At 44.3% G+C, this 25,845-nt stretch overlaps 2 protein-coding genes across 2 annotated transcripts; one reads left to right on the top strand and one right to left on the bottom strand.

Moving 5' to 3' along the window:
* Positions 1-1,492: 1,492 nt before the first annotated feature.
* LOC105011941 (solute carrier family 22 member 23) lies at positions 1,493-24,507 on the top strand. Its single transcript, XM_010872427.3, has 10 exons — positions 1,493-2,712; positions 4,662-4,765; positions 5,307-5,461; positions 15,288-15,474; positions 16,809-16,936; positions 17,598-17,700; positions 18,141-18,367; positions 18,814-18,846; positions 19,057-19,180; positions 20,621-24,507. The coding sequence occupies exons 1-10, from the start codon at positions 2,236-2,238 to the stop codon at positions 21,063-21,065; spliced, it is 1,983 nt and encodes a 660-aa protein (XP_010870729.1). The 5' UTR covers positions 1,493-2,235; the 3' UTR covers positions 21,066-24,507.
* psmg4 (proteasome (prosome, macropain) assembly chaperone 4) lies at positions 24,497-25,835 on the bottom strand. The gene is made up of 3 exons (XM_010872424.3): positions 25,542-25,835; positions 25,303-25,378; positions 24,497-24,816 (listed from the first exon to the last, which is right to left on the bottom strand). Exons 1-3 carry the CDS (start codon positions 25,716-25,718, stop codon positions 24,695-24,697), a joined length of 375 nt encoding a protein of 124 aa, XP_010870726.1. The 5' UTR covers positions 25,719-25,835; the 3' UTR covers positions 24,497-24,694.
* Between the last annotated feature and the right edge of the window lie 10 nt (positions 25,836-25,845).

Genomic DNA, 25,845 nt, shown 5'->3' with positions numbered 1-25,845 from the left:
TTTCCTGAAACGTTGACTCACAAATTCAAGCTTGGGTCATCCAGTATGTTGAATCTATTTCTCCCAGGTTATATTTCAAAAACCAAAAATGATCTACTAAAACTGTATGCATCAGTACAAGCTGGATAGTACAAGAACATCAAAGAAACTTAAGACTTGTATTAATAATTTTTGATATATCTAATTGTTTGTTTGTTGGCTATACACTTTCTTCTTCTTGCAGAATTGAGACAAAAAGTTGATGATGGTCAACCATGCATGATTTTGGAGGCCCAAGAACTAGCCACAGCAGACATGGTCATTGAAAAACAAACTTATAGGACTCTTGACTGAGAAATCCAGTCAAAAATAATTCAAGGCAATGGCAGCTTTCAAGGTGTAAGGAATGTTGGAGGACATTGCCTGAGATGTATATGAAGATCTGGACTGCAGGTTGCTGAGGCAAAGGTAGAATTAATGTTCATTTTCATGATTGTAACACTACCAGTGTAAAAATTATTTTACCATATCCCCCTTGCTATTTTGGATTATTTTTGTTTCCACTAATTCCTTTTTGTTTCAAATGAAGTTTCAAATGATAGTGAAATATTATTATATTGTAAACATAATTTACATGTAATTTTGTCTATGGTATTGTGCAAAGCACAACATTTACAAAGAATAATCTGGAACACAGTATTGTTATTGATTCATGAATACCTTTTTATAATTTTGAGAATAGGAATTCCTCAATTTATCTCACCAGTCGATAGTGTTGTTTTATTTAATCTGGTGGCATTATATTTTATGTTTTTGGGTGGCATTTGAGAGCAAAGTCCTGACAGATACAAAATGTTGAGTGGGATGTTTTACTCATTCCTGAAACGTGTTAGATGAAAAATATAATTTTCAGAGAGACACATATTAAACCAGCCAGATCAACTTTGTGAAAAAACTACATAATTATAACAATTTTCACAATTTCTGACTTTTATTTATGGTGTTGAAATATACAGGTAGGTCTGTCTAATTACAATTTGTGATCATTTAGCGACCTCTCGCGTCAGACTAGCCACGCATCCCCTTGAGGGTGAGATAATGTCATTTGTACATTCGGCTGCAGCTGCAAGCCGTCTGTGAGACAGGCTATTGTCATCAGCACAAATGATAACGATATTATCTATTTATGAATAAGACATTCTGATATACATATTATAACAGACGCAGTTATTTGGAAGCCTGCTTGTTGGCCCTTCGCTCTAGTTGACACTATTCCGTATAGCGTCCAACACATCATCTCCGGTTCCCCCAATCGACGATAATGATTAATATTACTCATAAACCCGTATTATTGTTTTGAAGGTAATAGGGCAGGGGGTAAACAAAGGAGATCTTTGTCAGCGTTTGGGTAGGCATAGGCTACAGCACGGATGCCCAATTGTTTGTCAGTGGTGCAATCGCCCAGTGAACAGGGACCAATTAAAGTGCGGCGCATGACCGCGAAGGGCGGGACTTGATTGTCTCGGAGACCAAGCGACTGTGCGGTTCACCATCGATTAGGATACCGCTAAAACCGAGCAGGATTGGAGTGTTTGATCAAATTGTTCAAAGTCAATGGAATCAGGACGGGACGACATGGGCAAATAGAGGATTATTGATGGGAATCAAATGGTGAATTCTAATATTTTGACAGACGCACGACATAGGAGAAGTGGGGCTTTTGTCTGCAAACAGGAGCAATGATCTCCACCACGAACACCACTTGCGAAGGGTCAAGGATTGGACAGGTGTGTTACCTGTGGAGCGCGTGGAGAGGCTAGCAGACGTGCAGCCTTGAGTTTAGTCTGATAGGTCACCCATAGGCTACATGCCTTTTCTGTGTATCTAGATTAACCCCACACGGATGGATGCTATAACCCGTTGGTGCACAAAGACCATCAGCATGGTGAGCATGTCTGCCGCTCAATGCCTTAATATCACCGGTTTCCACGAGTTTGTTTAAACCTGATTCCCTCTCTCCATCTGAAACCGTTATTCGGTTTGGCCATTTTAACCGGAGTACCATGGCAAGACGAGCAACAGCTCGGTAGCTCAATCTACCAGAGGAACCCCTTTCTGCACTTCTTTGTTGGATAGGATTTGTCAGCGTGCGCACGGAGTTTCATTTGTAACAAAGGGTTTACGCGGAGCCAAGTGGAAAGAGCAGCCGAGCGCCCGGAGTTTGGCTGCGGGTTTTGGCAGCCCATTGTCTCCGAGATGGCAGCAGGACCGGAGCGACCGGTGGCGGAGGCGCATAGGCAAGACCGGGACCAACCGCCTTCGGAGAACGGCTTCATGCCGCTGGAGCAGACACAGGCCCCCAGGCTACTGCCGCGCATCGACGCTTCGGTACTACCGTCTCTTGGGAGATTTGGGAAACACCAAAAACAGCTAGTTGTTCTGACGTGGATACCGGCTTTATTTATCGGGTTCAGCCAGTTTTCGGATTATTTCCTTTTAGCGCAACCAAACGGCACGTGCGTGCACCCTCTTGTTAACGGAAGTAACTGGACCCTTGGTTCTTTGAAGTTACCAGTGACCGCAACGAACGGTGGCAGTGGCACGCCCATGCCTCACCACCTCCGAGGCAATGGCACTCCAGACGTTGTAGGTGACAGCGGCGGCATGCGTTGCGGATGCACGGAGTGGAAGCTCGAGCTGCAGACGGGACTCAGTCAGAATGTGGTTACCAAGGTAACTAGTGTGCTACAGGGACCCTATTATGATTTCTGCCTCTGAAAAATACAGACGAATCATCAGCATCACAAACAATACATTATATGCATTTACTAAGCCAAACTGATTATCAAATGAATGAGTTTAGCCAGCACCATGGACAGCGCGTGCACTTGGTTCAGTATTCCATTAAGGGCCATAGCCTTTGTTACAGTAGCTTCAGATAACAGTTTGCCCTAGGAGCCGCCAGCAAGCCCCGCTCATCTCACTCCAGTATTTTAATTTCTTTGCTGACCTGAATTGGCATGATCAAAAACACACTCCACCCTGGAGGATAACTATCCATGAAAGCTAATATCATTCATCCTACAGTGGGCGTTCAGTTTTAATGCAATGTTAATATACCTCTGTGAAGCCTATTATTTAGTTTCTCATGAGAGCAGAGGTTGTACCTGTTAGTCTCTGGTTAGCCTGCCCCCTTAACCTGCTGCTGTTAGTCATATGTTAGCCCAGCAACTTAGTAACCTGCTTCTGAGCACACTTGATGAACAATTAATTTTATCTCCGTCCTCATAATCTAGCGTGGATTATTTGTATTTGTGATCCTTCCTGAGGGTTTACTGAGATGCTATCTGATGACATCTGCTTTCTCTGATCATACTGGGTTTACATTGAACATAGTTAAACCAGTTACAGACTGTCTTCCAATCTTTCTCACTTTAGACAGACAAATCAGTCCATCTTTCATTCACCTCAGTATTCTCATTCCCTCTTTTTAACGCTCCCCTCAGCTTTATTTTTAACGCTCCCCTTTCCTTTATTTTTAACGCTCCCCTCTCCTCCTTTATTTTTAACGCTCCCCTCTCCTCCTTTATTTTTAACGCTCCCCTCTCCTCCTTTATCTAAATCTTCTGTCCTGCTCCGTATTGCCCTTGCTCTCCCTCCATCTGTCTCTTCGCCTCTCTATTTCTCTCTGTCTGTCCTCCACTCTACCTTGTGTCCTCTCCCTCCAACCCCCCCGCCCCCCCACTTTAATCTCCATCCTGTTCTCTCCCTCTCTCTGGAACACATGGGGCTGGGGGCTCAGCAGGTTATGAGTCACTGTTAAACAGTGAAGCAGTTTCACTCTCAGCTGCTCTGGCACTGCACACTAATGTACCACACACACACACACACATACAAACACACACTTTGTGCAGGCCGCTTTTCTCTAAATTAACTACACTAGTGTGCATTAACCCAAAACCTAGATGCATTATAAACTGATCTGAACACAGACAGGTACTCATCTCTTGCTCCTCTGTCTCTCTCCCTCTCTTGTTCCCATTCTTCAGCAGTTTGAATGGTTCCCATGAGATAAGAATGTGTTTGCACATTCAAACACTATCAACCTGAATGATCAACACATTCGCAGAGAGCGACGCCGACAGACGGGTAGAAACGGAGAGAGTGAGGGAGGGATTCAGAGAGTGGGACAGTGTGTGTGTGTATGTGTGTGTGCATAAGAGAGAGAGAGAATGAGAGATATACAAAGTGAGTCAGAGAAGAGACGGAGAGACAGAAAGGGTTTCCAGGATAATTCACTGTGGTGTGAGTTGAAAAGAATCATACCAAGTTGTGCTTAGGGATTGTTTCAACAGCTGTCGTCTGCTCTTTCCCTGAGGTTGCTGTGGGATAACATGCTGTTGGTAGATACACTGTATGTGATGTGTCTTTGTCCCTCATTCTCTTTTACAGCAAACAACACACTCTTAGCAGCTTATAGTCAAAGTGCAGTTGGTCAGCACAAAACCTGACATTATTCACACAAAACGGGTATTGCATTAGGAACCGCAAAGAATCATCGTTGAGAAAGATTTTCAATAGTACATGCCTTTCTTGATTGCGACTTTCTCTCTGTAAATGAGATGTTAATATTACCTCCTATTGTGACACAAGTACACCCCCCTCCCTCTTTATTTTTGCAGTGGAACTTGGTGTGTGACTGGGCCTGGAAGGTTCACATCGCAAAGTTCTCTCTCCTAGTGGGATCTATCTTTGGCTACCTGGTAATGGGAGTCATGGCCGACTGGTATGCTACCGACGCTGTCTTCTTCCTCCATTCCATGTCTTTGGCTGCATTTCAATCCTCCACACCGCTCCCCATGCATGCACACTTTCACAGATTTAAAAGCATGGGCTTGGTTTAAGCATTGGCCAAAGGGACTGTCCATCTTTGTTACTGTAGGTTAGAGAGTTAACAGTCTGCTGCAGAATGTTAACACAGACTGTGTGCGTATCCCACTTGGTGTCTGTTTCCTACTCCCCCAGACATCCCAGAATAGAGTGAGATCTGGTGTTAAAACACCCACTGCTCTCCCTGTTGAGAGTCTGTGGGATGAGCTGTAGCTATGGCAACAGAGGCTCTAGAATCCCCAGGTCACAACTCTCCGACCCGCTGTCCTGCAGACTTCTGATCAAGAGAAGAGAGAGTTGAATGTTCCACACCAAATGACTAATGTCTTCCTTTCCATTCGTCTTTCTTGCCATTTTTCTCAGTTCTGCCACATTTTTCAACCAGCCTACCTCTGTCACCAACTCCTCTCCCCTGTCTCCTCCTGTCTTTCTCTTAGGTTCGGACGTCACCCGGTGCTCATCGTCTCTGTGCTGTTCATGTTGGTGTTTGGTTTGAGTGTAGCGTTTTCCTTCAACGTGACCATGTTCAGCACACTACGTTTCTTTGAGGGATTCGGTCTAGCTGGCCTCACTCTCTCACTCTATCTACTGAGTAAGTACTGTACCTGGATCCTGGGATCTAGTTCCCCTCTAGAAATTCTGCTTCCTGTTTTCTATCTGTATCCATGTGAAATTAGCCGTTTATTGGTCCCTTGTTCAGGACAGCTCTCAAACTGGGCTTGTCACTTTGATTCACAGCAGTGTAGGTACTGGGTACTGAGAAGGGGGTCTGAACGGGGACAACTTGGCAGGAAAAAGACCAACCTACCCAATTTGCCAAGCACAACCCCAAACCACCCAAGGGAATCAACATACCACTAACTAACCACACTTAGACAAGTCTGAGTTTTACCCAAAACGTTTTCTCCCATTGTACAAGCCTAAGGTGGCACAAAACCAGGCTGAAAGTGCTTGCCAGTGACTCAACCCAGTCACACTGAATGCAGTTAAAAGCCTGGCATGATGCGATGCCTCCTGATAAGGAAAGCTCGGGAGAGCGGGAGTTAGCCAGTGACTCGGCCCCGCTAATATGTCCAGTGGCAGAGTATCCCAGTGGGGAGAGGCGAGCCTGCCAGGCAAAGGCAATAAGGGTGGTTAATCAATCCAGTGCATAGCAGTTCATCTTTACAACTCTGGGCCAGACTACACTCAATCATAGGACAGACTGAAGGCTGGTCAAACTGTACATGCAATTAAAAAAACACCACTCTCCTCAACAAATATTTTCAAATGATACTGAAAATAATCAGTTCCTGTCAGTACATTACCCCCCTCCAATCATAGTAGTTTGACAAAGATTATACTGGATAATTAACATTAATGTCCAACAGCTTGCTGCTTTTGACAGTGCAAGGTTTGTTCAAATGAAAGTCTGAGCAAAAGGTTAGTTCTTGTTAAGCACTGGACACGGCGTTCACCTTATCTGTGCTGAGGAAGTCAAAATTTTCAGCAAGGCATTTCTATCCTGTTTCAAAGTAGCCTAGCCAAAATCCACACATAGATAAGTACATTCCTAGTCATATGTGTGTATATTAGTCTATAGTCTATATTATCTTCAGATCACTTTTTTCTTTGAAAATGTATTATAGGTATTTCTGTCACATGAAACTTCTCATCAATCAAATTTCAATCAAATGTATTTATAAAGCCCTTTTTACAACAGCAGTTGTCACAAAGTGCTTTACAGAGACACCCGGCCTTAAACCCCAAGGAGCAAACAACAGTAGTGTTGAATTTCAATTTCATATTTGCCGTGTACTTTGAGAATGGTGTTTTCCCATCAGATGCATTCTGGGACATTTGCACTAAGCCTACTGCTGTGTGTGTAGTGCTGTAAGAAACACAGTTCATCAAACCTTTGAGCCAAATGAAGAAGAAATATAGCAAAACCTGCGAAATGTTCTAACTACAGTTATGGGAATTTGGAATAATCTTGCAGATACAAATATATATTTAAGATGGAAGAGCAGTCAGTCAGTAGGGGTCAAAAGTTGGGCTTGGGGGGGTGGTTCATTACAGCAGCCTAGTCAAACAAATCTCTTTAGAGCTTGATTAAAAACAAACCAACAAAATGGATGCCACCTATTACTGTGGTGAGAAGTGTTATGGGATTAACTAAATCCTTGATTAAATACACTTTTATTGTACTCTGTATTGTAAGACACAGGATCCCATACAACAAAAGTGTTGTATCCTTCATAAAGTCCAGATTAAAGAGGCCAAAAAGTGATTGGGATTTTTAGATTGTTTTATTGCATATTATGCTTCTGTTGTTTTTAGAAAGATCTTCTGAGTTTTGTTGCTGGTGAATGTGTAGCGTTATATTTGCTTGATGGATGCTATCTTTAGATGGTTGCTGTTTGTTCTTTGGTCTCAGAGGGCATCAACCAAAGACCTGTATAGAACCTTTAAATCCTGTGTTTGTGGTCATTGTCATCACGCTCCACTGGAAAGCAGGCTGACAAAGCAGTTTTTTCCCTATCAAGCTTGCAGTTAGAAACTCTGGCTTAGCATTTAATTTTTTTCACCTGATCAGTTTCTGTTTCCAATATCAGCATTTCTGAAAGTTCACATTCAGTAATCCTGGATAAGACTGGCTGACCTTGCTGTGTCACACAGACACTCAGATGCACACAAACATACACACACACTCACTAAGAAACAGACACTCGCACACACACAAGCTCCTCAGCTCAAACAGCTAACTGTGCTGACACAAGACAATCCCCGTACTGCTGTTAGTCAGCTGAAATAAGAACAGTCCTTTAAATGGGATCCATTTTACTTGGCCTGTAAACGTGTGTGTGTGTGTGTGTGTGTGTGTGTGTGTATGGGGGGTGTATGTAGAGAGAGAGAGAGAGATAGATGAAGAGAGGTGGCAAGGAAGAGTGAATCTGTGTGTGTGTGTAGAGAGAAAAAATGAAGAGGCGGGTGAGGAAGAGAGTGTGAGTTTCTGTGTGTATGTTGTCCGTGCTACAAGAAATACAATGTTCAGTGTCCACACAGATACTAGCTATGCAGTGGGTTGCCATGGTTTTCTCTGGGGTTCTATCATACAGTGAAGCTTTTATGTTCTTTTTCTAAATTTAACCACTTAAACATGGCACTGCATTTCACTGATTGCATGCATTTCATCTTGTCAATTAGGCTACATTATAGTAACAGACTGCGACATGCTGCAATATTGAAATTCTCTCATGTCCAGACATTTATTTAAATGAACAAAGCTTTATTGTTAAATAAACCCCCCTGTCCTCTGTCAGCTGCATTGTAATCATTATTGTTAGTCTGTGGGGGTAGGAAGAGGTACTATAGCATTGGAGCACACACCAGTAGACATGCACAAAAGAACTAATAGACAATAACAGCCCATAATTATACTGAGGTTGCTATGGTGTTCATTGTAATAGGCTCCAGTGGGAATTAGTTTGGGAAGATTCTGGAGAGGGATAGTCATAGTAAGACAATAGACATAGAGAAACACTCTTGTGTTGATTGGAGGAAGGAGAGAGAGTTTGTGAGTGTGTGTGAGTGTGTGGGAGTGTGTCTGTGACCTGCTGATGGCGGGACATGAGAGAAGTCAGGGTGTGTGTCAGACAGAGAAATGCTCCCCTCTTGCTTTTCCCCCTCCCCTTTTCTGCTGGCCTGTTCTCTCCAGGTGTCCCTGTCTTTCCAGTTCCTCTGTTCTCTATCCCTCCCCAGCCCCCCTCCATGCTCTTCTCACTCACCCCAATTCATTTCCATGAGCAAACTCTCTGAGGATGGCTGAGTTTCTGGGACATTTCTAAGCTAATTCATCTCTGATCTTCCTGTTCTCACACAAAAACACACACACACACACACACACACATTTGGGGAGTTGCCTTACATGTGAGAGGAATAGGAGACATCAGTGAAGAATGCAATGCTGAAGAAGATGGCTTGTAGTGGGGACCACGGGCTCCTATTCTGAACTTTGGTCTGAGGTGGAGCTGGTAGGTTCCTTGGGGTCCACATTACCAGAAACCTGTGGTGATCCACACAGACCCAGACTGTTGTGAAGAGAGCCCATGAGAACCACTTAAGAGGGTGAATAGATTTGGCACGGGCCCTACCCTCCTCCAAGCGTTACACGGCTCAGCTGCACCATTGACAGTACCTTGACAGGGGGCCAAGCACGCTGTCATCACTAGACCAGTGTCAGAGGAAGGGCCAAAGTAGTCAATAACCCCAGCCACCCAAGCCACTGAATATTCTTTATACTACTAAATTAAGGCATGGTGTGTTTTAACCATCAGAGCCTTCTGTACAGCTTCTACCACCCTGGCCAAGAGACTGTTAAAAATGGCTGCCAAATGAACCATTGTCAATGTCAATGATCAAATGTCTGCTTTCAGTATAGACTACATTCAGTATTGACTATATACACTAGACTCTAGACCGCCCACGACACACACTCGTATGCACGCACGCACACACGCACACACAAACACACACACGCGTGCGTTCACTCATAACATTAGCACAGATGTATACTGACAGATGTATTACTGACACAGCACACACATGAATAAACGCACACACATACATTTTTCATACACATCACGTATGCAGCTACTGTTACTGATTATTACATTTCCAGTGTTACCCACACCTACATGTTCATACATCTAAACAACCCACCACTCCCTGCAATACACTTCACCAGTTTGCATATCATTGCTATTGCTATGGAGACTCTGTTCATTTTCAGTGTTATTCATGTAGTTTACTTAGAGGGAAAGGGACCGTAATTAAGCATTTCACTGTTGTCGTCAACACCTCTGGGCGACAAATTAAGTTACTAATATACTTTGATTAGATTTGAATCCATGATCTGAACTTCACCTTCATGAGGATGCAGACATTTGCTGACCTGTCAGAAAGGTAGAGTTAGGGGTTATGGAACACAGGGTTTTAATGGAATTTTTTGTACTCCTACAAGGATATTAAAATGAAAGTGCATGTGTGTAGGCTTACTGTAATCAGTATTATTCCTCTGGGTCCGTGTGACTGTCAGGGCCACAACACTTAAAGGTCTCAGATGTACTTCATTATTCTACACGGTTAAATGTCCTCCATTCCCTCCAGATGTTCATTCATACTACACACTGTAAAGCCTGTACACCTCGGTTGCATGGTGCTGTGAACCACCGTGGTCCACACAATATGTGTTAGTATTACACCAGTACAAAGGGACAATCACAGTCAGAATGAAAGAAAGCTAGAAAATAAATCATGTGTGTGAAATCCCAACCTGTTGAAACACAACCAAAAACAAAATAGATTTACACAGTCCATGATTCCATTTGGTGTGGTAGGTTTACAAAATTCTGGGAACTTTCAATTTACTTGACAAAGCTGGCTTTTGTGGTGGCAGCAGAGTTTTGGACAGTGGTGATGGAGGGTGGGACAGTGGTGGGGTTTGAGGATGGGACAGTGGTGATGGAGGGTGGGACAGTGGTGATGGAGGGTGGGACAGAGGTGGGGTTTGAGGATGGGACAGTGGTGTTGGAGGGTGGGACAGTGGTGGGGTTTGAGGATGGGACAGTGGTGATGGAGGGTGGGACAGTGGTGGGGTTAGAGGATGGGACAGTGGTGATGGAGGGTGGGACAGTGGTGATGGAGGGTGGGACAGCGGTGGGGTTTGAGGATGGGACAGTGGTGATGGAGGGTGGGACAGTGGTGGGGTTAGAGGATGGGACAGTGGTGATGGAGGGTGGGACAGTAGTGATGGAGGGTGGGACAGTGGTGGGGTTAGAGGATGGGACAGTGGTGATGGAGGGTGGGACAGTGGTGTTGGAGGGTGGGACAGTGGTGATGGAGGGTGGGACAGTGTTGGGGTTAGAGGATGGGACAATGGTGATGGAGGGTGGGACAGTGGTGTTGGAGGGTGGGACAGTGGTGATGGAGGGTGGGACAGTGGTGGGGTTAGAGGATGGGACAGTAGTGATGGAGGGTGGGACAGTAGTGATGGAGGGTGGGACAGTGGTGGGGTTAGAGGATGGGACAGTGGTGATGGAGGGTGGGACAGTGGTGTTGGAGGGTGGGACAGTGGTGATGGAGGGTGGGACAGTAGTGATGGAGGGTGGGACAGTGTTGGGGTTAGAGGATGGGACAATGGTGATGGAGGGTGGGACAGTGGTGTTGGAGGGTGGGACAGTGGTGATGGAGGGTGGGACAGTAGTGTTGGAGGGTGGGACAGTGGTGGGTGTGGAAGATAGCGGAGTGTACAAACTCTACATATGAAGAGCAGTATAGCTTAGTTAAGGAGAGGCTGGGATGAAAAGAAGGGAGGGAGAGGAGAGAGAGGAGAGAGATGAGAGAAAGGAGAGAGACTACCGCAGTGGAGAGAGAGGAGAGTGGGGGAGAGTAGTGTAGTAGAGAGATAGAGGAGAGCGTACTGCAGTGGAAAGAAATAAAGGACAGAGGAGGAGAGTACTGTATAGTGGAGAGAGAGGAGAGAAAGGGAGTGTTGAGCCTTGGGGAGTGAACAGGAGGGGGATGGCGGTTACTACTGAGGTAATCCACACAAGTCTTTCTCTTTTGGTTGGAACAAAAAGTCCCTGCCAGCAGTGTGTGTATATGTGTGTTTCTAATTCCCAGAACAGACACCACCTCCCAACATCTACCCATGTATTTTATCAGTGGTTATAGTGTACCTAGCACTGGTTGAGTTATTTACCTGTGGAGACTATATGAGACAGCCTAACCTTAGCAGCAATGCAGCAGCCTGTCTGTTTGTTTAGTAAGGAGAAGAGTCGGGTAGTGGGATCAGGGCTCTGTGTTTGATTTTAGAGAGAGGGGTATACAGAGAGAGGTGTACTGAGATAGAGGCTGGGAGAGAGCGGTATATAGAGATAGAGTCTGAGAGAGAGATGTATACAGAGATAGAGACTGAGGGAGAGGTATATAGAAGTAGAGGCTGAGGGAGAGGTATACAGAAAAAGAGGATGGGAGAGGGGTAGACAGAGATAGAGTCTGAGGGAGGGGTATATAGAAGTAGAGGCTGAGAGAGAGATATACAGAAAAAGAGGCTGAGGGAGGGGTATACAGAGATAGAGTATGAGGGAGGGGTATACAGAGATAGAGTATGAGGGAGGGGTATACAGAGATAGAGTCTGAGGGAGGGGTATACAGAGATAGAGGCTTAGAGAGAGATGTATACAGAGATAGTGTCTGGGAGAGAGGTTGTCAGTCTTCAGGTATAGCTGACCCTAGTCTGGCAGGGCTTCCAAATCTCATCTTGTCTCCTAGCATAGCATAGTGGTGTGGCTAGTCTCACGTTGTCATTGAATGATGGCGGTTGTCTGGCTGAGGAGACTATGGCCTTGCTGACCCCTAGGCCTCCTTCCTGATATAGTTACAGAGAGGTCAGTGTAGGGAGGAGATCATGCTAAACTTTTTCCAAGCATCTTTACTGTCTGTGTCCTTTATCCCATTCAATTTCAATTTAAAGATCTTTACTAGCATTGTAAATATTTTGATTACATTGTCAAAGCAAATAGAAGTTGCCAAGCAAGTAGAAGCTATAATACACTTAACAAAAACAAAATAAACACATCAAAATGTACAAAACACAATTAATAACAAAGTTAACATCTAACCAGAAGTGTGAATAGAAGAATCCAGAAAATGTACAAGTGAAACAATTAAGAACAATGTATAGTATATATAGGATGTACAAATGTGCAGTGCAGGCAAATGCAAGTACAAATGTCAATTCTAAATGGGAAATTGAAGGTGCAAAGTGGCATGTGCAACTGAAATCCAGGAATAGCAGCAATGAGGTTCCAGAGGTAGATGTGTACATGTAACAACTGAAAACACCCATATCAGACTTTGCAAAGCAACGTCAGAGTCCAGTAGCACAAGGAGAGTAGTGCAACAAGGTCCCTGAGAGGCAGTACTAAGAGGTGGGCGGGTGGGTATGGTTAGTGTTGGGTACTGAGTTCAGCAGGGTTACAGTAGATGGAAAGAAACTGTTCCTGAGCCTGCTGGTGCAGGAAAAAAGAGACCTGTACCACCTGCCTGATGGAAGGTAGGCAAACAGATTGTGGCATGGATGTGAAGGGTCTCTGATGATGCCGCGCGCCCTATGCAAAGACCACTTGCGCTGGAGGTCTACGATGGCATGGGCTCCAGTGATGGGCTGGGTGGTTTTCACCACTCGTTGCAGGGCCTTCCGGTCGGCCATGGAGCATCTGCCAAACCGCACTGTGGCACAGTTAGTATGCTCTCGATTGTGCAGCGTTAGACATTCACAAGGATCTTGGGAGACAGACGGGCCTTCTTCAGCCTCCTCAAAAAGTACAGGTGCTGCTGGTGTCGTCTGTGAACTTGACGATGCTGTTGGAACTGTGTACAGGAACACAGTCGTGGGTGAAGAGGGAGTACAGGAGGGGGCTCAGCACACAGCCTTGTGGGACACCAGTGTTCAGGATCAGGGTGGAGGAGGTGAAGTCCAAAGTCCAGTTGCAGAGAGAGGGGCTGATCCCCAGGTCAGGGAGTTTGTTGACCAGCCTAGAGCGGATGACCCTTTTGAAAGCTAAGCTAAAATCTATGAACAGCATTCTCACATAGGTGTTGGTTTTGTCCAGGTGAGTCAAGGCAGATTGTAAAGCTGTGGAGATGGTGACCTTGGTAGACCTGTTCGATTGGTAGGCAAACTGGTAGGGATCCAGCTGACTGCTTCGGCACTGGCACAATGGTTGCGGTCTTGAAGCACATGGGGACAACCTCCTGGGCCAAGCACATGCCCGGGGACACCATCAGGACAAGCAGATCTAAAAACATGCAAACTGCTTAGAGTAAAAATGACCAGAGAACATGAATGAAGACATGAATATGAATTAGGTCCACAATTTTGTTCGTGCTCCACTTGTTGCCCTTTCCTCATGGCAACGGGTGACAAATCTTGTTGTTGTGATTGCACATTGCAATAGTTCACTAACAAATATGGTTTCTCAAGGTTTCATTTCAAATTCTTCGTGGGTCTGTGCGATTTGAAGAAGATATGTGGCTCTAATGTGGTCATACATTTGAATGGAGTTCGGAAGTGCAGCTCCATTTCTACCTAATTTTGTGGGCAGTGGTCAGATGCTCTGACTTCTCTCCAGAGCCATGTCAGAATGAAGTACCCTCTCCCAACAGCGAGGACATGCTCAGTCTGTTTATAGTCAAGGTTTTTCTTAATTTCAGGTCAGTCACATTGGTCAGTTATTCTTTCATTAGGTACTCTCTGTTTCAGACAAGGTGGCTTTCCAATTTTTTTTTATGTTTTATGTTTTTATGTTTTTGGTCTGGTTGCTGTCTTAGCGCTCTGTGAGGTCTGTTTAGTTTTGTGAACAGAGCCCCCAAACTAGGAGGCTCTTTGCTAGGTTCTTCTAACCCTTTCTCTGCCTATCCCTCTCTGTCTCTCGGTCTTTCTCGGTTTTTATTTCAGTAGCAGAAAGGTGTGTTATTATTCCTTCAGGGATCCAACTGATGAATGAAAGGAAATGGTTATCTCCTAACAGGAGGGCTCAGTTTGTATTCTGACCCTCTCTCTTCACCCCTCTCTCCTCTCTTCCCTCCTCACTCCTCCCTCCTTTCTCTCCTCTCTCCTCCCTCCTTTCTCTCCTCTCTCCTCCCTCTCCTCCCTCCTCTCTCCTCCCTCCTTTCTCTCCTCTCTCCATTGTCCCTGCCATGGGAAGTGACAGTATATGAGCCCTGGTTATTAGTGAGAGCACCACCCCCCTCTTCTAAACCCCCCTACTGGTCACCTTGAAATAGACCTTGCCATCTGGAGCAGACCATCTGGACTGTACCACAGGGTAGCTGGCAGTGGGGTATGAAGTGAGAGAAGTAAGGGCCGTTGCCGTGAAATGCTCACCGACTGAACGGTTCGGAACCCTTGAGAACGATCATAGTGTTGAGGTCTGAGTGATCAGTTTGCTGTTGGTTAACTGATGGTTTCTCCAGGGGATGTTTAGTTAGTATGTTCAGTGTTTCTTTAAAAGGAGATGCAGTCTTTGTCACTGTTAAGTGCTGTAGTTACACAACCACCATATATCGCTGCAACACAGAACCACAGTGACATGCTGTACATTAGTATTTCTGGAGTATTGTAAACACATGCATGCAGGACAAGCAGAAATGGTCACAAACACAGGATAGTCACAAATGCCTCCAATGTGACCTGATTGAACCCATATGACGTCTCTGTCTCACTGACTAACCACTCTATAGGAATGAACAGTCTGCCACGCCTCCATGACCAGCATCTTTATATGTCTAACCTCTTCTCTCTTTTTCTCTCATCTCTCCACTCTGTTGCTCCTTCTCTTTTTCCTCTCTCTTTCTGTCTCTCTCCACCATAGGGATTGAGCTGTGCCTTCCAGGCTGGCGTTTTTCCATGACCATGGTGGCCAGTTTCCTCATGGTGGGCGGGCAGCTGGTGATGCCCGGGGTGGCAGCTCTGTGCCGTGATTGGCCGGCTCGGGATGATTGGCAGGTCCTGCAGATCGTCATTATATGCCCCTTTGTCCTCATGCTACCCTACATCTGGTGAGAAGCCTCCTCTGAATGTCTCCCGTGTCACCCCCCTTCCATTGAGACGATCCTCCTCAGGTTTGAAATTAGAAGTATGATCTAAGCCCCCGGCCACTCATTGAAAGAATTTTGCGAACATAACCATGTGGGAGCTGGGCATTTTCCACCTTCCCACTTGGTTATTAATGCGGCATAACTCCGTCCACTGGTACAGGAGATCTCTCCTATTAGGGGAGTAGCTTGGCCCGCTAAGGGATTCCACCACGATGTGAGGTCAAGGGTTAGATGTTACAAACCAGGTCATCAGGACCAGGAGCGGCCTTGTACAGTGCACTGGACACAGCAGGCTCTGTTTAGATCATCAGACAATGCTGTCTTTCTCTGATGTCCCTTCTGTCAGTCTCTTGTGTTTCTTCTCTCGGCCACTGTCTCTCCTCCTCCTTTACTCCCCTATGGGCAGTGTGCACAGTGTCTGCTGCCTGTGGTGGTCTCCATAGTCTTTACATAGTGAAGGTTTTTCTTAATTCGGGGTCAGGTCACAGGGTCAGGTATTCTACCACTATGTACCCTCTGTTTATGGAAAGCCATCATTCCTATTGGCTCTGTTGTGGGTTGATTTTTTCCCATGTGCCAGATAGTTTTCTTTTTGTGTTGTCATTATTTACTCAATAAAAAATAGAAATCCTTTTTTTCATCAGCAATTGTCACAAAGTGCTTTTACAAAACAGCCTGAAACACCAAGGAGCGAGCAACAACAGTGTTGAAGAACAGTGGCTAGGAAAAAAAACCCTAAGAGGAGTTTTTTACTAACTAATTATTTTATTTTTTTGTGTGTTTTAAAAAGACATCTGGATCCTGTCTAGGTTCACCTACCTTTAGATGAGGGCTGAATGTTGATTTCAATCATTAGTGGGTAAAATCCTAATTCTGCTGTGCTTGCAATATTTAGGGACTTTTGCAAATGTTTTGATTGGATGTTCATTCCATTCTGTGCCATTCTTAGTTGGTAAGTGGACCACAGAACTCACAACCATGAGGCAATGGGTTTTATAATTAATTATAGCCTATCACATCTGACAGAATCTAGTATCTGCTGTAGGCCCTGCCTGGTTAGGGACATTTATGTAACTACTGAAAGGGTGGATCCCAAAGCTGCACCTGTGTCCTGAGGGGAGAAGTCTGTGAGTCTGTCAGTTTTAACAGCACTTTTATTGTTTCTGTACAACTCTCCTCCAACCTTCTCACTCTCCTCCTTTTTCCTTCTCCGTCTTTCTTACTCTGACTCCTCTCTCTCTCTCTCTCTCTGACTCCTCCCTCTTTCTCTCTCGGACTCCTCCCACTCTCTGTAGGATCTTCCCAGAGTCCTTGCGATGGCTCCTAGCCACCCAACACTACCGCCGCTCTAAAGCCATGATGCTTCGCATCGCCAGGATGAACCAGGTTGACATGACAACCCAACCCAGCGCTGTTCTAGCCGGTAAGAACGATGGAGGAGGTGAGAGAGAGAGACAGAGAGTGTGAAGTGGGTATATCCTGCTTTGAAGCTGGCCATGAAGTCTATTGTAGGAGTATTGAACATTTACAAATCGGGGGCCGAAACCTGATGGTTTTCCATTCTATCTCATCATTAGTTGCACCCACCTGCTGTCCCAGGTCTAAATACGTCCCTGATTAGAGGGTTGTAATGAAAAAGTGAAACTAGCTTTGAGGGCCTGAGTTGAATACCCCTGGTCTCTGGCATATCTCAGGTAGACTCAACAACACATCATGGTCAAAAACTAATAATATGATTGTCTTGGAGTTATTCTATGTAGTTACAGGTCTCTGACCTCACTGATGAAATGTGTATGCAATGAATTCAGTGTGATAAACAGGCTGCCCCGCTCTAGTTTCATTATCACGAAAGGTATCGACTAGACTTGGTGCCAGACACACACCATGATGAAATGGTTTCACGCTGAGAGCAGATTAATACTGTGGGATCCGCAAAATAAAGTGTTTCACTCAGAAGCAACTGAAGACCATTAGCGTAGAGTCTTTGTGATGTGAATTTCTTTAGAGCGCTGTCTGAGTGTTTGTCTGTGTTGTTTCCCTGCCAGTTATAAGTTCTCACTATGTTGGTTCTGTGTTACCTCCAGAGCTGGAGTGTGAGCTGCACAAGAAGCCAAAAAGGACCTGCATTGTCAAGATGACCAGCACCAGGAACCTGTGGAAGAACATTGTCGTGCTCTGCGTCAACTCGTAAGTCCGTGTGTGTGTGTGTGTGTGCGCGTGTGTTTATGTGTCTGTGTGTGTAGCCGTATAAAAGGCAGTTGGCACTGTGCCAAACAGAGCATGAATAACAAATGAGCTAGGTTGCCCATGAGAAACGAAGTCCCCATCAAGTGTGTGCGTGTGTGTGTGCGTGCGTATGTGTGTGTGCGTGCGTGTGCACGTGTGTGTGTGTAAACCAGTTCACAACCTCCTTTTAGACCGCTGGAATATGGTTTCTGGCACAGCTTGGTTCCTGGTAATAATGATGCATGTTTGTGTGTAACTTGGCGGGATCTAAACCCTGGTGCCCCGCTCAGAATACTAACCTCATAACCGTTAAACCCAGACGAGGCCAACGCCGATGTGAAGCAGTAGACGGGGCTCCCTCATAGCGCTTCCTCTGAGTATGTCCTGCCATCTGTCCTCAGGTTGACTGGGTACGGCATCCATCACTGTTTCGCCCGTAGTATGATGGACCCCGAGGCTCCCGTGTCGGCCATGTTTCATGCCGACTACTACACCATGGCGGGCATCGCCGTGGCGACGTGCCTGGCACTGTGCCCGGCCGTGGCGTGCATGGGTCGCCGGGGGGGGCTGCTCACCTTCATGATCGTCACCGCCCTGGCGTCCCTCCTGCAGCTCGGCCTGCTCAACTGTGAGTTGGAGGGAAACATGCTCGTTATCTCTTATGGGAAACACACACGCGCACTTAAAGAGACCCCCCCCCACACACACACACACAAAAAAAAGTATTCAGTTCAACTGTGGGTCTTTGAAAGCTTGCGTGTTGTGATACGCTTTAATGAGAGACCAATGTGGACATCCCCCAATGCAGTCCTTCATCCAGAAATATCACTGAAAAGGAAATCACGAAGCAACAACATCCTATTATATTCTTATCCTGTTACACAGAAACAATGTACTCAGATAATGGATTTACTATTGTGACTCAATGAAGTCCCTACAAGGAGAATGCCTTCATCCACAATCGTTAAATCCGATCTGTCTCTGTGAGATGAATAATGACCTCTTCTAATGTTTATACTCATTCTTGTTTTCTCGGTTTTTGTTCCACCATCCGTGGTCTTACTTTGAAAACAGTGATCGGGAAATACAGCCTTCGCCATGACGCAGGTAAAGTTTGACTGTGAAATCACACTCCGAATGAATGTCAATATGACAGTTGGTTATTTTGATTAACAGCATAGTTAATAACCTTAATGATGTGCTGGTCAGTACTCGAACTGTTTTCTGTGATAAATATGACTACATGGGTCATTGACTGACATGTCTATATCAGTCTGTCTCACCTCCTCTCCCTGTCTCCTCCTCTTGTCTGGATAGTTCTGAGGGATACTCTGAACAGGAAGTTCTCTGTGGCATTCTCCATAATTGGAATGTTCTCTTCTCATGCTGTCAGCACCCTCAGCATCTTCTTCTGCGCTGAGATCACTCCAACTGTCATAAGGTACCACACAATACACATATAGTCTGAACACTCCTACCCCAACATGTATTAAATCCTAACTACAAGCAGGTATTGTAAAACAGAGTAGACCAACAATACACTGATGAGCCAACACATTATAACTACCTGCCTAACATGCTGTTGGTCCTCCATGTGCCGCCAAAACAGCACCGACCCACCAAGGCAAGGACTCTTTAAGACCCCTTGTGTCCTGTGGATTCTGGCAGCAGATCCTTTAAGTCCTGTAAGTTGCGAGGTGGAGAACCCGTGGATCGGACTTGTTGGTCCAACACATCCCCCAGATGCTCAATTGGATTGAGATCTGGGGATTTTAGATGCCAGGGCAACGCCTTGAACTCTTCATCATGTTCCTCAAACCATTCCTGAACAGTGTGTGCTGTGTAGCAGGGTGCATTATCCTGCAGAAAGGCCAATGCCATCAGGGAATACCATTGCCATGAAAGGATGTACCTGGTCTGCAACAATGTTTAGGTAGGTGGCACATGTCAAATTGATGTTCACATGAATGCCCAGACCCAGGGTTTCCCAGAAGAACATTGCCCAGAGCATCACACTCCCTCCACTCGCTTGTCGTCTTCCCACAATGCATCCTGGTGTCACCACTTCCCCAGGTAAATGGTGTACACGTACATGGCCATCCACATGAAGTAAAAGAAAACGGGACTTATCAAACCAGGCAACCTTGTTCCGCTGCTCCAAGGTCCAGTTCCGATGCTCGTGTGCCCACTGTAGGCACTGGCGGCAGGTGTCGTCATGGGCACTCTGACCGGTCTGCGCCTACGCAGCCCCACACACAGCAGGGTGCGGTGCACTGTGTGTTGTGACACATTCCTACCATAACCATCATTAACACATCCTGTGACTTGTGCCAGAGTAGACATTGTGTCGGTTTGGACCAGACGGGGTAGCCTTCATTGCCCTCACACGTCGATGAGCCTGGAGCACCCAAAACCTGTTTATGGTTTGTCCCTCCTCGGACCACTGTTGGTGGGTACTCACCACTGCTAACCGGGAGAACCAAACAAGCCTTGCCATTTCAGAGATGCTCTGACCCAGTTGTCTGGCTATAACAATTTGGCACTTGTCAAAGTAGCTCAGGTCTTTACTCCTGCACATTTCTCCTGCATCCAACACATTGACTACCAGAACTGATTGTTCGCTTACTGTCTAATCTACCCAGGCCTGGACATGTGCTCTTGTTAGATTATCAACGTTATTTGCTTCACATGTGAGTGGTCATGATATTTTGGCTCATCAGTGTAAGTTTCTGTTATAGAATGGCCTACTAGCGCCATCATGTGGTGTAACCTAAATATGTCATGTACAGTACATGCAAATGACTAATTGCTTCTTTCCTATGCTGCATCTGGTCTGTTGTTGCCTACTCTCCTTCTTTCCCACCCTCTCCTTCCTTCTCAGGGGTGGTGGTCTGGGCCTGGTGCTGGCTAGCGCTGGTTTTGGCATGTTAACAGCCCCCATCATGGAGCTCCACAACCAGAAGGGCTACTTCCTACACCATATGATTTTTGCAGCCTGCACCCTGCTGTGTATAATCTGCTTGTTACTCCTGCCCGAGCCGCGCAACCAACCCCTGCCCGAGAGCCTTGCGGACGGGGAGAACTACACCCGCCAGCCCCTTCTCACCCATCGGCCTGGAGAACAGCACCTCCTCCTTACCAAGCCTGGGGAAAGGGACTCCTACTCCCGAGTCCACGACACGCCTCTGCATCTTACGGCCACCGGGGGCGCCACAGCCGCCGTGGCTACTGCTCTGGCAGCAGTGCCTACGTCGTATGCCTATACAACCGGAGGGGAGCAGATCATTCACAGCACAGTGGTAAATGGGGTGGGAGTGTCGTCCTAGCAGCAGACAGACGGAGGACCTGGGGATGGCTGGAACCGTCCCGAAGTGACGCTCCCACTGCTGGTCACCGTCCTGACTGGGCTGGTCTAATGTGTTCGTTCAGTCAGGAGGACATGGAATAATCCTGCTTGTCAGATTTTTCCAGCAGGGACCATTTCATTAGAAAATTCTGATTTCCATTCTGATGGGATTATTGGATAAATGACTACCCTCTTTTTAGTCTTGAGATGCCGTCCTTATGCATTTTATTTGTGAGAAATAATAACATCACGATTCCTGACATGGGCATTCAAGAGAACCAAAACAATAATAAGTAATAGCTGTTGATAGTTGACACCCCATTGATTTGTTTAATGGCTGGGTGATTGATTCACTAAGCCTGTACAGACTATTTATGTGTCCTATTGCGCCCCAACATCAGAGTATTTCACCAATCTGTGTATTTCCAGTTAACGGAAACTCATTACAATGACTTCCGTGTATTTCTGCCTGTATGGTATGGAACATTTGGGTCTTTGCGTGTCAAAATTAACCCAATAATTAACACTGTTTGATGCATCAATATTAACATCATTCGAATAGTTAAATAACACTATTTCATGAATCAAATAGGAAATAGGATTAAAGAAATATCCTGAAAACGATGACGAGCAACTGCGGTCATTTAGAATTTTCTGAGTAATAATTTTGCCTCAGGTGGATATATTCACATGTCCTTTTTAAACAGTTGAACATAAAATCAACTTTATAAATAGATAAGAGACTATAACGAACTAAACAAGCTACCCAACTGTCCCTTTTCCCAAAGCAAAAGATAACATGGTTATAGCACCTTAATAACCACATTTGTGCATTGCTTGAATGGACAGTGTCCAAAATATGACCTAAAATGAAAGGGGTCTTACAAATAAGGAGTATTGAAGTGGGGGGGCCTTGCCAGTTATCTAACGGAAACAGAAGATTTTGCTTTTATATGTTTTTTTTCATCCGTCAAATTTTCTTCCTGGCCAGCAGTCCCATTTTAACAGATGATGTCGTATCAATATTTGTTTTAAGGGAGAACATTGTTTGCATCCATCAGCTAGTTAGATTTGTTTCTTGTCAGCTTTCCTTCCTAGCTTGAGGGGGTGGATGGTACCATTATAACAGTGACAACTGAAGTATATGCTACAGTTGCCTATCCTGGTGCAGAGGTAGGTGTGTACCTATATCATATAGCAAACGTACCAATGAGTCACTGTGACACATTGCATACACATTAGTCCATATACTACTTTCAGATAAAGGAATCACCTAACATTGAGTTTTAAAAACCTTGATGAAGTGGAACTGCTATGTAGCGGAAGGTGAATAACAGTGACACATGATAGTGTAACAACTACACATAAAATATGTTCATGTTACATAATTAAGTGCCGTGAATTCAAGTGATTAGGTCAATAAACTAATCTATTTTCATACAGAAAGACCCTTTCCATAATTTCGTTGAGTCATCCATCCATTAACAGGGCACCAGTGTAACTAGCCCATGGCTCAATCAAGCTGATCGCAACGCTTAATATAAATTTACTGAAGTTGCAGTTGCGATCTGGCGCTGATAATGAATGGTAATATTCCAAAAACAGTGAAAACCTGAAACTTTCTCTCTCTGTCTCTTATAGCTTGAGATTTAAAATGACTAGTTATATCAATAGCTACCGGTTACTGTGCTACTGTTTCTGCAATCACTATCAGCGTGCAATGCCCTCTCAGTAATGTTTGGAATTACTAAAAGTGTATGTCTGAAGGCACGCAAAGACCCAAAAAAGACCCTTTCTGCCACGGGTTGGCAGTTAGTTGATTGCTCATCATGTTTCCAGCAGGGTTTCACACTGAGCACAGATGTCATGCTGTCAGAGCAGCACAGCTGGCAATGTATGCTATATTTCAAGTGAAATTTCATGGTATTCATCAATGATCTGTGCTCGATGAATTTTATTTGTATTAATTTCTTTTGCACTACTATTCAAAGTTAAATCAAATGCAATTAAATATTTGTTGGCCAACTCATTTTGGGGCCAAGTTTCAGGGGTGAAATGGGTGCACTCTAAATTAAATGAAATGTTAGGCCAGGCCTAGAAATTATAGCCTACTTGATAGGTTCATTTGTGACTGTGCCTCCCAAACCCCAGTCAGATATTAATGTTGGCACTTTATTCAAAGTAGTAAGGGAATCAATGTAACGACATAATAAGAAAAAGCGGAGTATTTTTGCTCCCAATAATGTTCGTGAATGATGGTTGTCTACATAATTATACAGCACCAGTCAAAAGTTTGGACACACATTACTCATGAGTGTGTCCAAACCTTTGACTTCTACTGTATGTCTATGACAGCCGGAAACCTACAGAAACTGTGATGGCTTTGTCCATATTTTATGTAAAATAAAATGTACTGAGTGTTGAGTGGACAATACTGGTGACCAGTTAGTAAATAGTATGCTATACATGCATCCCAAATAGAACCCGATTTAGGAGGATTCATAGGGATTTTAGAACCCAATGTATTTTGGTACTAAGCCTGTCTTCACTATGAAACAACTCAGTTTCTGAAGGACTTTATGACGGTTCTTCAGTTTAAAAAACCTGTTCAGATTTCAGCTGGACGGGAGACTTTGAAAATAATTTATCAGTAATTAAATATTTATTTTTGTCATGTTGCCAAGGGCATTCTTGTTGCTTAAAATTCCTGTTTAGCTAATTCTCACCTTTTACCTTTCCTGTTCTCAACACTGTGTGAAATAATGTTTGATGTATATTGCTGTTTTTAGGACTTCTTGGAACCAGTCCCTCTAGCACTGTAAAATAGCTGGCCACATAGCTGCAGGAAGTAGGGGTGCCGTAGGCCCCGTCGTTGCCTCTGTATCCCCTGACGAGCCATGAAGCACAACATATAGGGTTTTAAAGTATGTCTAGAATAGAATATAAATTATGGTGCAATAGTGTGATTTAGTTAGAATAGCTGTGACTGATATACCAACGACTGAATACCAATGTTAGGTACATCTAATCATGTGCCATCAATGATTAATGTATGGACAATTGTATGTTTTATGTACTATGCATATCTAATCGTTTTCATAGAACACTTAGTCACAAGATGTGCATAGCATAGATTTCCTTAAAAGGCCAAGCAAACTACACATTTCAACCATGAACATTTGAAGCAAATGCCACATATATGATGGACGACCTAAGTATTGCTTATTTCTTCATTTCTAAAACAATACCAGCTATTAAAAAGTTGTGGTAAAATAAATGAAATTTCATTAGTTATTGACTGTCAACCACAATGTATTTCTTTTTTTTTTTACATGACAAACTTGTAAATATAAAAACCATACAGGTTGTTTTGATAATAAACCACTTTAATTGATGTAAATAAATGAACACTATTGAAGTTATACATTTCTATAGACTGAGTTTGTGGGCAATGGTATCAGAAAACATTGTGCAAGTTTTTTCAGCCTCTACAGAGTGTCAGTTTCTGATTTAATCCCACTCCTCAGTGATTAGCCCAGAAAGTACAAAAATGAGGAAAACCACATTTCCTATTTCGTTTTAAAAAAAAAGATAAAAAGGGTTTGGAGGTTAAAACTTGTCAGGGTGAACTTCCATCTCTTTCTTTATCCTATTCTCCACCATCAGAGACATGTTGGAGTCAGTCATGGGCAGGTTGTAGCTCACAAACACCTGTTTCTTAGTTCTCTTAGCTGGAATACAAAGACACAGACGAGAGGACAGCTGGGTAATTGCATTTCAGATTGTGTAAACTGACCATCTGAGCATGAGGTTAGTTCTTAAACTGTCAAGCTTTCTGTTTTTTTGTTGTCTCTGAATAAAGTAGTAACTGAACTACTGTAAAGTTGATACATAGCAAGATTTGACCAAACAGAAAGTTGTGACAAATTTAGATTGGTATTGGATGTCAAGTTTCACATTGATATAAAGCATAACGTTGTTATAGCAGAGGCGCGCGAGGGACCTTATTTCTAGTTTCCCATGTTTTACTTTGAAAAAATAAATGATCAATCTAGTACAAATACAGACTGGGTGTTCTGTGTAAAACAGAGAAATGTGAACGAATAAGTTGCGCGTGATGTACAGTACCAGTTAAAAGTTAGTAATATAATCAGGCCGCAGCAAATCCTAATTGGTACAATACTGACAGAAAGATGAACAAATGGGCGCTTGCTTACTCAATCTCTGCGCAAGTGAATTCGGGGTTGTGTCCGAAGGGTCCCCTAGAACTAACGTAGACAGCGGCATCGAACCCTAAAAAAAACACAGCTACGGTTACAAACTGACAGGGCATCACCATCAGCATAACTAACCAGGTTAAAATTACAAAGTGAAGCTAGCAGGCTAGCCACCCATCCATATCTGTTAATGAGTCTACTATGGTAACAATGTATTTATTGTATAATAGGCTACTTACAAACGTACTCTGCATTGAAACAGCTAAATTGGACAACACTGGTTTCGAGCCGACCCAAAGGAAAAATCCCCCAACGAGTTTTATGACGTGAAAGTGAACCGTTTGCTCCATAATCTTCTCTGAGAAATCGTGCACAGTAATGGCATCTCCTACTGCTCCAATTTCTGATATGTTCATGTTGAATTATTTTTGTGGTAAGATAATTGTGACTAAACAAAACTATTCATTTCAAAACAGCTACACCAACAAATCATGTGCGTCTAGAAACCACCGTAAAACTAAAACAGTCAGCATTAAGTCACTT

The sequence above is a fragment of the Esox lucius genome, chromosome 8 (assembly GCF_011004845.1).
Source record: "Esox lucius isolate fEsoLuc1 chromosome 8, fEsoLuc1.pri, whole genome shotgun sequence".
NCBI lineage: Eukaryota > Metazoa > Chordata > Actinopteri > Esociformes > Esocidae > Esox > Esox lucius.
Note: the sequence above shows the minus strand (reverse complement) of the source record. Positions and strands in the feature narration are given on the sequence as shown.

Coding starts and splice junctions, on each gene's coding strand:
- psmg4 (XM_010872424.3), bottom strand. CDS start 25,718: ATGAACATATCAGAAATTGGAGCAGTAGGAGATGCCATTACTGTGCAC. Junction 25,379..25,541: donor TTTCAATGCAGAGTACGTTT/GTAAGTAGCCTA, acceptor TGTTTTTTTTAG/GGTTCGATGCCGCTGTCTAC. Junction 24,817..25,302: donor TTCACTTGCGCAGAGATTGA/GTAAGCAAGCGC, acceptor TTTGTATTCCAG/CTAAGAGAACTAAGAAACAG.
- LOC105011941 (XM_010872427.3), top strand. CDS start 2,236: ATGGCAGCAGGACCGGAGCGACCGGTGGCGGAGGCGCATAGGCAAGAC. Junction 4,766..5,306: donor ATGGGAGTCATGGCCGACTG/GTATGCTACCGA, acceptor TCTTTCTCTTAG/GTTCGGACGTCACCCGGTGC. Junction 18,847..19,056: donor CAGCCTTCGCCATGACGCAG/GTAAAGTTTGAC, acceptor TTGTCTGGATAG/TTCTGAGGGATACTCTGAAC.